Raw genomic sequence first — 14,396 nt, forward strand, 5'->3', positions numbered from 1 at the left:
TTGATGTTTATTTCAAACCGATATGCAGGTTACACAATGCGCACGGCATCGACTCAGTAGGATGTAGGACCACCGCGAGCGGCGATGCACGCAGAAACACGTCGAGGTACAGAGTCAATAAGAGTGCGGATGGTGTCCTGAGGGATGGTTCTCCATTCTCTGTCAACCATTTGCCACAGTTGGTCGTCCGTACGAAGCTGGGGCAGAGTTTGCAAACGGCGTCCAATGAGATCCCACACGTGTTCGATTGGTAAGAGATCCGGAGAGTACGCTGGCCACGGAAGCATCTGTACACCTCGTAGAGCCTGTTGGGAGATGCGAGCAGTGTGTGGGCGGGCATTATCCTGCTGAAACAGAGCATTGGGCAGCCCCTGAAGGTACGGGAGTGCCACCGGCCGCAGCACATGCTGCACGTAGCGGTGGGCATTTAACGTGCCTTGAATACGCACTAGAGGTGACGTGGAATCATACGCAATAGCGCCCCAAACCATGATGCCGCGTTGTCTAGCGGTAGGGCGCTCCACAGTTACTGCCGGATTTGACCTTTCTCCACGCCGACGCCACACTCGTCTGCGGTGACTGTCACTGACAGAACAGAAGGGTGACTCATCGGAGAACACGACGTTCCGCCATTCCCTCATCCAAGTCGCTCTAGCCCGGCACCATGCCAGGCGTGCACGTCTATGCTGTGGAGTCAATGGTAGTCTTCTGAGCGGCCGCCGGGAGTGCAGGCCTCCTTCAACCAATCGACGGGAAATTGTTCTGGTCGATATTGGAACAGCCAGGGTGTCTTGCACATGCTGAAGAATGGCGGTTGACGTGGCGTGCGGGGCTGCCACCGCTTGGCGGCGGATGCGCCGATCCTCGCGTGCTGACGTCACTCGGGCTGCGCTTGGACCCCTCGCACGTGCCACATGTCCCTGCGCCAACCATCTTCGCCACAGGCGCTGCACCGTGGACACATCCCTATGGGTATCGGCTGCGATTTGACGAAGCGACCAACCTGCCCTTCTCAGCCCGATCACCATACCCCTCGTAAAGTCGTCTGTCTGCTGGAAATGCCTCCGTTGACGGCAGCCTGGCATTCTTAGCTATACACGTGTCCTGTGGCACACGACAACACGTTCTACAATGACTGTCGGCTGAGAAATCACGGTACGAAGTGGGCCATTCGCCAACGCCGTGTCCCATTTATCGTTCGCTACGTGCGCAGCACAGCGGCGCATTTCACATCATGAGCATACCTCAGTGACGTCAGTCTACCCTGCAATTGGCATAAAGTTCTGACCACTCCTTCTTGGTGTTGCATTTGCTCTGTCAGTCAGTGTATGTTATGTGTTTTATAACTAGTGTTCAAGGCACACTGAAAAGATTTAATGTTACATTAACTAAGTCGACATTAGAAAATATGGCTTCCTTCTTAACAAATCTCGTAAAGTTGTAACTTAAAAAAACAAACGTAGATACAACTAAGCTTGAGAAGTTTATTTAAATTAAGTTTTGTATACAATTCTATGATATAGTGAAAACGCGGACATTCAGGAGATAGTGGGTTCGAATCGTACTGTCGGCAGCCCTGAAGATTGTTTTCCGTGGTTTCCCATTTTCACACCAGGCAAATGCTGGGGCTGCACCTTAATTAAGGCCACGGCCGCTTCCTTCCCAGTCATAGCCCTTTCCTCTCCCATCATCGCCGTAAGACGTATCTGTGTCGGTGCGACGTAAAGCCAATGGCAAAAAAGAAAGAAACTCAGACAATAAAAGCCTGCTTCCAAATTCTTCATCCTAGTCGGTTACCGCATGGTGGAACAGGAGAAGGTATTATCTTACCAGACGAAATAATAATACCTTCAAAAGCTGACTTGATCCAGTAAATGCCTGATAAAGAACTGTGAGAGATGTATTTCACATCAGATTCATATCCGAGATGATCATTGGATGGAAGTCTTGTTTCTTACGTCTGTGATCAATAGATTCATCGTGTCAGACTGCTTGTAGCGTTACTTACTGACCAGTCCAGCCATACACCGGGTGCTTCAGATACGGACTTTACAGTACAACGGGTAGTCGACCCGCAGTGGAAGTTTCCATTGCGATGCATGCAACAGCTGCCCGCAAGAAATTAAAAGTCGGAGAAGCTGCCGAGTGCTGCAGGGGCAGCAGGCTCAATATACTGAAACCCCGTGCGAAAGCCCTGTGCATAGCCTAGGCTACAAACAATTCTAGCGCGTGGACATTCAGTCTAGTCAAACGCGCAGCAGTGGGACGACCACTTGTGGATTAGCTGCAATATTCGTACATCGTCAAGTGGAAGTAACGAAACAAAATTTAAGTACTGTAATTGTTGGTAGTAGTCTGTTTGAAGAAAGAGAATGTCCACCGAAATTGGCTTCACATTCAGTCACATTTTATTGGCATTTGTAGCAGCTCATCTTTAAGTTAATACACAGGAGTGGATCTTCGCATTCCAAATTGAAGATAAAAGGGAATGTACGCTATTTCCTTTAAATCAATTTTGAGGCAAAAATTAAGAGTAAATTTGTTGGACTGAGTTGTTAACCAACACACGGCGCGTGGGCACCGTAGATGCAGGATGCACATTAACGTTCAAATTGTCGTGACCTACCTGTCCTGAGAGACGTTCTCGTAGGTTGGTCACCAGGCCGTTGGATGTTGAAGTATTACCTGACCTGCCGAGCGGATTGTAGGGAGGTAATTTGTAGGTATGACTCGTCCCGCAACTCCCGAAATAAAAGATGAAATTATTTACCTGACCTTTATTACTGAGGACAACTACAACTACTATGTACAGTATATTTACAAGTCTGAATGTAATGATCTAAAGAGAGAGCGAGCTTGTTCCACGCGCCTACTGTTCTACTACGCGTCTATCTGAATCTTGCCCTGCGGCACTTGGGCTATGCTCGAAAAGAATATCGTTCTGACAAGTACGAACTACTAGCTGGAAGAAGGCCCCGCGCCATCTTGGCCAGGGGTTATATCTCCGCTCCTGAACTCAAAGTTCTATCCCTACCTCCTACAGGCATTGCCAAACTGATCATCCAGTCACTAGCGCCCTCAAGTAGCTATTCTCAATAGTTGTCACAGTAAGTGCTGCTACCTAGGCACTACTGTCTTCTGTCTTACTTTGTCCTCATCTTTCCTTGTTTCCCTAGTGCATCTGTACTGACCCTGAATGGCCTTGCACTGGGCTTTGTTTCTTTGTCGGTTTCGGCGGCTCGCTGCCATACTAGCTCTGTTTGTCGATACACAGTAAATACCTTGTTGTGATCAACAAGTCTCCGCTCTTAGTCAACAACTTTTGTAAGCGAGCGCGTTTCGCAAACTGCTCTCCAATACTTAGCTGAAGGCTTCCTTCTGCTTTCCAATTATTAAATCTAACTATAATTATTATACTTATTATACAGTACTACAAGGTGTCTCATGTCGATGACTATCATTATTCTAACACTAATTAATCTCCTCTGACACCTTGAGCTCTAGACTCGGCTGCGAATCCCGGCTGCCTTCGACCTGGCAGTCCGCCGGATCGAGTCCGTGGGAGGTCGGTACACGACAAAATTGTTCAGGTCTCTCAGTAAGTATGCAATAAGCACACTTACGTGTGAAATTGTCTGCCCCATGGATAACTGGTTAGCGCCTTTTGTCCAAGGGGCCCTGGGTTTGATTCCAGGTAGGGTTGGATATTTTAACTTTCATCGGTTAATTCCTCTGGCTCTCGAGGGGGGGGGTGTATGTACCGTCTTCAATGTTAGACTCCCATCCTCATAGGCACACAGGTCACCTACTGGCGTCAACTCGAGAAAACTTCACCAGGCCTTTGCGGAGACCATACATCATTATTAATGTGAAATTGTTTCCTTCCTACTCTTCGTACTTCGGGACTAAATGAACTATAACTCCGATTATTCCATGGCAGATCTGTTTTCTATTCCTTATGACAAACGCGACCAGAGTTCACCGATTTCAGACTCAATTCAGAGGGTATAACCTATAATATGAAATGTACATTACCGAGCTCGATAGCTGCAGTCGCTTAAGTGCGGCCAGTATCCAGTATTCAGGAGATAGTAGGTTCGAACCCCACTGTCGGCAGGCCTGAAAATGGTTGTCCGTGGTTTTCCATTTTCATACCAGGCAAATGCTGGTGTTGTACCTTAACTAAGGCCATGGCCGCTTCCTTCCCACTCCTAGCCCTTTCCTGTCCCATCGTCGGTGTCGGTGTGACGTAAAGCAACTAGCAAAAAAAAAAAAGAACTGTACATTGAATTATTACGTAAGTCCTCCACAAGCTATAAGTGCGATTGTATTCCAGTATTGTTGAACAGACCGAAAAGCTTGTACATTCTCCATGGTAGATATGAAACAAATCCTTTGCGTTTCCGAACAAAATATTCATTTAATATTCCACATATTTATGACGGTAGTCCGATATTCTTTGAGGAGCACGAGTGACTTGGAAGCGAAGAATTCATCCGAGTGGGTCAGTACTAATATTGTCATTCTAAGATAAAACGTTCTTCTACGCACATGTTAAATATTTCAGAACGAAACAAAAGTATTTTACTATATGAAACGTGGTTAAAATTTCTGAATAGTAGGCCTTACGTAAAATTGATAACAACCGACGGAGTTAGCCGTGCGGTTAAAGTCGCGCAGCTGTGAGCTTGCATTCGGGAGATAAAGGGTTCAATCCCCACTTTCGGCAGCCCTGAAGATGGTTATCCGTGGTTTAACATTTGCACACCGAGCAAATATTGGGGCTGTACCTTAATTAAGGCCAAGGCCGCTTCATTCCCATTTCTAGCCCTTCCCAATCCTTGTGTCTTCGGAAACGTTTAATGTTTTAGTGCGACGTAAAACCATTAGCAAAAACAAAACAGTTCCTAGAATAATGCATATGTTGCCAATTTTTAACTCTGCTTGCCTTACACACCACAGCCAGCCCTCAAATGTGAGATTTATTCTGAATGTAAATTAACAATATCATTGCGATGCTGTATTGAAGTCATAATCGAAGAAATGCTGAAAAGTGGTCTATAGTTTTAAGTAGAGCAATAAATAATACAGTATACACTGTTTCATTATATGAATAATATGACCATTAACACAAATGAAAAGTACATATTTAAAAAAACAGAAGTTTGAGGGGAAACTGCGAATAATGGCAGAGTACGTAAGGAATTCTTTTTTTTTTTTTGCTTTACGTCGCAGCGACACAGATATATCTTATGGCGACGATGGGATAGGAAAGGCCTGGGAATTGGAAGGAAGCGGCCGTGGTCTTAATTAAGGTACTGCCCCAGCATTTTCCTGGTGTGAAAATGAGAAATCACGGTAAACCATCTTTAGGGCTGCCGACAGTGGGGCTCGAACGCACTATCTCCCGATTACTGGATACTGGCTGCACTTAAGCGACTGCACCTATCGAGCTCGGTACGTAACGAATTAAGGATCTTTCAATCGTCAAGTGCACGTAAACTCCGGCTCAGGAACACCTCTGCGGAGGTTCGGACCTGCCTTCGGGCAGAATAACCCTTACCTTACCGAGCTCGATAGCTGCAGTCGCTTAAGTGCGGCCAGTGTCCAGTATTCGGGAGATAGTAGGTTCGAACCCCACTGTCGACAGCCCTGAAAATGGTTTTCCGTGGTTTCCCATTTTCACACCAGGCAAATGCTGGGGCTGTACCTTAATTAAGGCCACGGCCGCTTCCTTCCCACTCCTAGCCCCTTCCTGTCCCATCGTCGCCGTAAGACCTATCTGTGTCGGTGCGACGTAAAACAACTAGCAAAAAAAAAACCTTACCTTAATCTTCAAGTGGAAGTAACAAAACAAAATTTAAGTAATTGTTGGTAGTAGTCTGTCCAGAGAACGTCCAAAACAACGATCAGCCACCCTCACCGTAAAGAGGCTTCGCTCCTCTCTCTTTTTCTAGTGAGTCACTGCCAATAAAAGAGTCACTGGATGCATTTGGAGTAGGAATTCACTTTGATCCAGTCTGCACCGGCAATGTCTTCATTGTAAGCACGATGGTCATTTCACCAATTCAATTCTGTTTGTATTACATGTTCGGGGTAATTCTTCATGTTATGCTGAACACTGGACAATAGGGAATTTACAGATATAGATAAGTATGCGTAAATCTTCCAGATTTTCTTTATATCTGTATATGTTAAATTTTTCACCAAGACTTCCAGGTGAAAAATAACTCACTTTCGGTTTCACTTTTTTCCTGTTTGTCTTTTTGTAAAATAGCAAGCCACACCCATGAGAAGGATTTGATATGAACGTTGATGAATGGGGCTGTAGTAGCTACTACCACCTGAATTCGATTATGGTCTACCACCTTGTACAATAATTTCTTCTGCATTTAACGAGACGCAGCCCGTGAAAGCTTAAGCTGTTATGAATTTTGATGTCTGAGTGGAGGACAAGTCGAAAATAAAACTAGGCTAAAAATTACAGCATTATTCTGCGTAGAGTGCGGAATGGACAGTGCTCCCTAAATTTTTCCTGCTCAAGTTTATTCAACGATTTTTAAAAAAATGAAGTTGTATTACAAAAGTTGTAGGAAAACCTACTTTCAATATTTTTGTGATGTTCATTTTCTGATACGACAAGCCATTACTGATGTATCTGTTGAAAACCGTTTCTAATATTTTCGCATTGAAACTACAAATAATAATAACAATAATAATAATAATAATCTTTAATGACGTGGCTGCGGTGAGCTTGGTTTTCTCCCGGAGTATTTCCCTTCTCACAGGAAATAAATCCTTGATGAATGGCTCAGACACTTGAGTACTTGCTTTCTGAGCCAAAGTTAATGGGTTTCAGACCCGGGTTAGTTCGGCAGAAATTGAAAGTGCTGAAATACTTTAGGTTCGAGTTGGTAAATTTACCGGTACGCAAAAAACACCATAAGGAACAAATTTCTGGTACCTCACCACGGAAACCGTAAAAATAGTTATGGAAACATAGGACCAGCGTTATTATTATTATTATTATTATTATTATTATTATTATTATTATTATTATTATTTTAAATTATATCAAGTCCCAGGGTTTCTTCCCTTATTCTGACCTAACCATTACAGTTATAGCACACACAGTAATATATTTCCTACACTAAAACCAATTATTTATAAGATATTTTACGACTCAGTCAATAGCACTGATGATTTACCATACTCTAACCTCCTAAAAACAAAATTAACAACAGCTTCACACTAACTGACCCTTGTTAGCTGAGGTGTGTTTTTACACTGTTTCTCCTCATGTTCGCTAGATAGCTGCACGTGATGAAAACGTAAAGATTGACATGCTTCCTTCCAATTTTCAAGATATGCTCCTTAGTAAGAATTGCTCCGATAGAGCCATACTAACCAACATCCTCTCTCCTGTTATTATTCCACGGTCACGGCTATGAGGTACATGAGCGGCACATCTGTAATAAGCACTCCCGCATCCCCTCGCCTTCAAATACTGTCCACACTCCAGTCGGTCGATCTTCTCCGGTTACCAATCGGCGTTTTAGTTATCATACATTTATGACAAGTGCTGTCAGTTATTTCTATCATCTATTCAATGTGAAAACATCTCTTTGAATTTTCTTTAGTTTATTTGCGCGTTTGTGTTATGAACAGAACTTCCACGATAACATCTGCGGTTCTAATAAATCTATAGCTATCCGTTGTTTTTCTATTATATTAAACCCATAATATTGTCGCGAGTAACTAGAGTAATAAACTAGTCGTTATGTCATATTATAACGTTATTCTAAACGGTTTCACTTTCACTTCTGAAAATTATCCCTGTTTCGTTTATCCTCTTCGTGCGTAAATATTCTGTAATGTTTAAAGTGTGATTTTCTGACCGTTATTCACCAATAACAAGGTTCAATTTTGTAGGGTCGTGTGTAAATTAATGGTATATTTATCAGTAAAATTACCACATTAGAATTTTATTACCTTCATAAAGCAATTGGTCAGCCAAATCAGCGTTACGGCAAAAACGTGGAAATAGAAAAGTATTGGCGTACAGAAAAAATATGTAGCTTAAAGTAATTAAATTGTTTGCCATTGAGTGTGAAGGAAAATCTTCAAAGAGTGCATCGAGTCATTTTTCCAGTAAATAGGAAGCTTTCATTTTGATCACCCCAACCCCTCTGCAGTATCTTAGACCTCATCAATTGAGGTAATTCCCCATAGGATAAAATCGTCGTGTACTTGGTTCCGGATGCATTGCTTGAAACTATACGATGATGATGATGATGATGAAGAAAGATCGTCGTCGCCATAAGACCTATCTGTGTCGGCGCGCAAAAAAAAAAAAAAAGAAAGATCGTGCAATAAAGAGGATGACATATTGCGTTCGACAGCGTCTTCTACGGCCGTTTTTACATGGATGTGTGTATTACCTTTGCTGGGTAGGAATTACTTACGATTCTCTTCTAAGAACATTTTCCTCTTCAGCTCTTTAGGATGAAGGATTACAGTTACCAGAAGAAAGTACGCTCAGAGTGTCATGACAGCCCGTAACACATGAAACATGTTCATCATTTGTATCTAATTCACTCTCACAATGTGTTTCAGATAATTTCACTTTTCGTACTGTACCAGCACTTTAGGCGGCAGGCACAAAACTGAAGACTACGCGTCAAGTTCGCTCGGTTTCGTGACTATGGTAGCAAGCATACCCCCTAGGCAGAACTTAAGCAAGAAGGTTCCAATAGTTTTTCTTTGTCGCATCCTCTAACCCTTGTAATAGTTGCTTATGAGTGATATGGATCTCCAAACTCTTCTTGTTGTTTTATTATTGCAAGCATCTCACAAACCCAATTTGTTTGTACGATGCGGAAAATATATGTAAACTGATCGGACATATCGGTATCCGCTTGTATGACTTCGATATGGAATGTGTCTTTAACATTAAGACTCGCAAGTATTTACCAATGACTGCTGACGAATAAATAATTAGACTCTTATGACGAATAACTTCATTGACGGAGCACATTATTTTGCAACGCAGTTTGTCACAAGGCAATTCGGGAGCCAAGAAGTGAAAGCATAAGGATGGAGACTAAGGAGATTAAATTTTTACGTTCACTTATGTTGTGGTTAGAAGAAAATCAATACAACATAATGAATTTTAAGTTTGAATGAATATCATCGAAATTTGTTGCGGGGAAATATAAAGGACAGTTGCCAGTTATTGTCAAGAAATGTATCAATGTACCTTATGAATGAATTCATTTTATCCCTTGTTTCAGATCTCTCAGTCAAATGCCCGAGAAGTGACACTTCGAGATGTACGACGTGATCTCACAGGCTTCTACAAGTGCGAGGTTTCAGCTGATGCACCACTCTTCCACACAGTCATCAAGTCTGCGTTAATGATTGTTGCTGGTAAGTTTTTTCTCCATGTAAATAATAGAAACCGCATGCACATCGATGTAAGCCTTTCGTTCGTGTCACTACAATGGATGTCGACGGGGAACGCAAACATAAGGAAGCCGTAAAAGAGTGCCATTAACGAATAACTAGAATTGCCTTATTGCGAATTCATTATTTTCCTGATTATTGTTAAATAAGAACGAACGTGGGATCTAAGCTACAAATCTGGATGGTGTGGCAGGTCTGAATGACTCTTTTAAATTTCAGTCAATGTTCTTCCAGATGTCATTTGGTATTACTGAACTGTTGATAGCGCCCATACCCCTTAACCTTACAAGGACCAGGGGGTGGGGGCTTGGAGGCTCACAGTCAGAATAAATTGCTTTTTGTAATTTGATATATTGTTTTTAATTGTTGAGAATTAATTATGTTGTTATTTGAGTCATAAGTTGACTACCATAATAAAGTAAATTATTTTAAAGCATTTTTTTTACCGTAGAAAGGTAAACAAAAACGCTATGTACCTGCGAGGCCCTCCTTTGGTACAACTGAGGACCGATTTGTCTATTTAAAAATACTATGGGTATTGACGACAGCCTTTCTCATATAGGTTCCAATAATGCGCAGATAATGGAAATAATGCGCAACAATGGAAATTAAATCAATAAAGACAAGACAAGCTTGTAACATTACAGATATAGTAGTCTGTTTACACATTGTTCATTGGGCGATGTATGTACAGTGAATAAATATGAGTCGACATAAATTTAGTGACGAAGAAGTGAACAGAATGTTGGAAAAGGAGGACGATTTTCAGCTAAATATTCTCCAGATGAGTAAAGTGAATGTGAAGACAATGTGGAACAAATTTGCATATGATTATGACAGTGACGAGAATCAATCTACATGTGTTTCCCAAGATTGTCCGACTCGTTGGCTGAACGGTCAGCGTACTGGCCTTCGGTTCAGAGGGTCCCGGGTTCGATTCCCGGCCGGGTCGGGGATTTTAACCTTAATTGGTTAATTCCAATGGCACGGGGGCTGGCTGTATGTGTTGTCTTCATCATCATTTCATCCTCATCACGACGCGCAGGTCGCCTACGGGAGTCAAATAGAAAGACCTGCACCTGGCGAGCCGAACCCATCCTGGGATATCCCGGCACTAAAAGCTATACGACATTTCATTTCCCAAGATTCAAGTGATAACACCGTGTCTTATCATTCTAGTGGCCCTACGTATATATGTAAGAGTAGAAGGTAATACATACTGAACTCTGGACGTGCTACTAGCAGGCGTGTGACAAATATAGTTAGAGAAAGACAAGGTCTAAGACGAGATGGTAGAACAAATGGTGCCAAAGAATTATTTGGTATTTTTTAACTCCAGAAAGAATACACATTATTCTACATCATACTAATGAAGAGGCTGTCATCTGAAATTTGTCACCAGTAACTGAGAAGGAATTGTTAGCTTATGTAGAGCTTCTTACTGTGATGCGAGCTAACAAAGACAATAAGATTGATTACCATGATATGTGTTCTACACTATATGGCCGCCCTGTTTACTCTGGTACCATGAGCCATAGTAGATTCAAAAAAATCACCGAACTACTTACATTTGACGATAAAGTCATCTGAAATTTGTCACCAGTAACTGAGAAGGAATTGTTAGCTTATGTAGAGCTTCTTACTGTGATGCGAGCTAACAAAGACAATAAGATTGATTACCATGATATGTGTTCTACACTATATGGCCGCCCTGTTTACTCTGGTACCATGAGCCATAGTAGATTCAAAAAAATCACCGAACTACTTACATTTGACGATAAATCTACAAGGGAAAACCGTAGAGTAACCGAGAAATTTGCAGCTCTACGAGAACTATTTGAGAAGATGAATACATTGTTGCCGAAACGTTATTACCCTGGAGTGAATGTGACCATGACGAAATAATGTTTTTGCTTCGGGGGAGATGTCCACTTAAGGATTTTATGAAAGGCAAGCCTGGTAAATATGGCATTTCATTAAGAATGTTGTGTGATGCGGAAACGAGGTACGTTCTGAAAATGGAAGTATATGCCGGGGAAAAATGAAAATGAACCCAGAACTGAAAGGGGTTTTATGGTATTGGTCACTAGGCTTGCACAGCCTATAACGAAGTCTGGTAAAAATGTGACAACAGACAGGTACTACACATATGTTGAATTTGCTGAGACATTATGGAATGTTTTTCACCTTATTTCAGTAGGCATTTTGCAGACAAATCGGAATCATATACCCTAGAAACAGAAGAATGCACAAAATAGACCTACTCATTCATCTACGTTTGCTTTCACTGACAGTGATTCTAACACTCCACCAGTGACAACTGTTTGTTACATTTTAAAGGAGAAACCTGAACGTAATCTAATCATGCTTTCAACCCAACACACAGGAGAAGATGTAAGTCACGATGACAAACACAAGCCTGATATGGTCTTATTTTAAAACAGCATCCAAGGAGTGGCTGACACAGTTGACCAGATGGCTGGGAACTACTCCGTGAAAACAGGAGGAAGAACATGACCGCTGTCTATTTTCTTCACAATAATTGACATTGCTTACATACAAATTTTCACACTGTTCATTTTGAACTTCCCACAATGGAAAGAGGAGCATCCTATCCGCAGCCTTCAATTTTTGCGACAGCTATCATTGGATCTAATAAAATCCAACATTGAAGAGCGAACAAAGAACCTTACCGGCATCAATAAAACAGTAATTGGTGCTATGGAAGATGCAATGGGCAGAAAGCTGGAAAGTACACCAAAGTTACGGCAGCTCCGCGAAGTGGTAACGAGCGCGGAACATGCTACTGCTATGTTCAAGTTGTGGCAAAAAGTGTGAAAAGTGATAAATTAGGGAAGTCCAAGGTTGTTTGTGTAAAGTGTTTGAAACATGTTTGTGGCAAACATAGCAACAAAGGTGTAATTTGTTTACAACATGAGCCTGGAAATGACAATGAAAAAGACTAGAAAGATGTTTATATTTGATTTTTGTTTGTAATTAATATTTGGGCGAATTTAATTTAATATTTTATACTGAAGTTTTCCTTAAAATTATTAATTTAATAGGGTTTCATAATTTATTTCAGCATAAACTGCAATTTTGGCACATTTTTCAGAATGGGCCTTAAATGTCCTCAATCCTTGGTCCTCTGTGTAACAACCAAACCTTGGCCCTAGTGGGGTTAATGTCAGCAAAAATGTTCATAAGATTTCTCTGATCTATCGTATATTTACCTGCTTTGGTTTCTTTTCATATTTAATCTAGGAAATGTCCTGATGTCTTTTGAAAGGGCTTGAGAAAGTGTGGGAAGTTCAAATTTATCAATATCTACACCGCTTTTAAATACCAGACACTTGCATCCATGTCGTGGGTCTTACTGCTGTTATCTTTGTTTTGATCAAACTTCAAAATTACAGATTTTTTCTTCTAAATATTTTGTTTCTTTTTTCCTAGTTCTCTCTTCCTTTTTCATGTACTTTCTGTTTAAGGACGACACACATGCCCAGTCCCCGGGCCAGTGGAAATAACCAATTAAGGTTAAATTTCCAGACCTGGCCGGGAATCGAGCCCGGGACCCCTTGAACCAAAGGCCAGCACGCTAACCATTTAGCCATGGAGGTGGACGATTCGCATGCAAGTTTCCTTTCCCAGGACTTTCTTAGACCATCGTTGTTCGGTCCGACGGTTCACGTCCTCTCAACTTTAGTATTTCAGTTGTCTTTGAAGATTCGTAGTTAACTTGATAGTCGACCAGGTCTAACGTCACACTAACACGTTGAAAGTTTTCGGTAACGCAAGGACGGGAAGGGGCTAGGGCTAAGAAGGAAGTGGCCGTGGTCTTAATTAAGATACAGCCCCAGCATTTGTCTGGTGTGAAAATGGGAAACCACGGAAAGTCATCTTCAGGGCTACCAATGGTGGGATTCGAACCCACTATCTTCGAATTCAAACACACTTAGTGCTATTCGAAAGAAATTCACAATATGACTGACTACAGGGAAAGATTTATTGATCCATTTAGTCGCTCGCTGGGGTTCTACGGAGAAATGATAGTTGATTCCGGATTTACTACTGTAGGTCATAGTCCACACGAGGTGCCCTGTTTTGAGTCTGAATTCCTGGTCCCTTTGGAGAGACGTGGTCAAATGTCATCATGCAGGTAGCTGAAAATTTCGTGTACTTCCACTGTGAGTGCATATGGAGATTACAAGCACAAGTACATTTGTGAAACAGGCTGGGTAGACTACTTAACAGGTAATTCTGACCGAACTTTTTCTTATTTTTATATACTGTATCTTATACTGGGAGTGTTATTTTTCTATGTAATCCGTTTATCACCCAGGGTTGCTTCTTATTGCCCGGACGCAGCGAGGGATCCCATCTCCACTCAACGACAGTGTCCTGGAGCGTCAGACATATGGTCTGGGATACAAATGGGCAGGAGGACCTGTACCAGACCCAGGCGGCCTCACCTGCTGTGCTGAACAGGGGCATTGTGGGGGATGGGAAGATTGGAAGAGATAGGCAAGGAAGAAGGAAGGAAAAGACAGTGGCCTTAAGTTAGGTACCATCGTGGCATTTGCCTGGAGAAGAAGTGCCAAACCACGGAAAACCTCTTCGGGAATGGCTGAGATGGGAATCGATACCCCTCTACTCACTTGAGCTCCGGAGGCTGAGCGGACCCTGTCCCAGTACTCGTACCACTTTCCAAAATTTAGTGGTAGAGCCGGGAATCGAACCCTAACCTCCGGAGGTGGCAGCTAATCACACTAACCAGTACACCACTAAGGTGGACCTTTGCCTTATGCAGCTTCTATTTGGCCTCTCATAAGATTGGAAACGACATTTCTAAGTCTCAAGCGATTTGTAAATGTTTCCCTTTGTTTACTAGTTTCTCGTGCCCAGTACATATGTAATTTAACGCTCTTGAA

The 14,396-nt window shown here is 42.2% G+C and overlaps 1 protein-coding gene across 1 annotated transcript in view; it reads left to right on the plus strand.

The window, feature by feature from the left end:
* The first annotated feature begins 1,800 nt into the window (after positions 1 to 1,800).
* The window catches only part of LOC136863763 (uncharacterized), a 182,422-nt gene continuing 169,826 nt past the window's right edge, over positions 1,801 to 14,396 (plus strand). Inside the window, exons 1-2 of the mRNA XM_067140115.2 lie at positions 1,801 to 1,818; positions 9,294 to 9,429. Coding sequence (XP_066996216.2) covers positions 1,801 to 1,818; positions 9,294 to 9,429 — 154 coding nt within the window. The remainder of the gene's footprint in view (positions 1,819 to 9,293; positions 9,430 to 14,396) is intronic.

This window comes from Anabrus simplex, chromosome 2 (assembly GCF_040414725.1).
Source record: "Anabrus simplex isolate iqAnaSimp1 chromosome 2, ASM4041472v1, whole genome shotgun sequence".
Taxonomy (NCBI): Eukaryota; Metazoa; Arthropoda; class Insecta; order Orthoptera; family Tettigoniidae; genus Anabrus; species Anabrus simplex.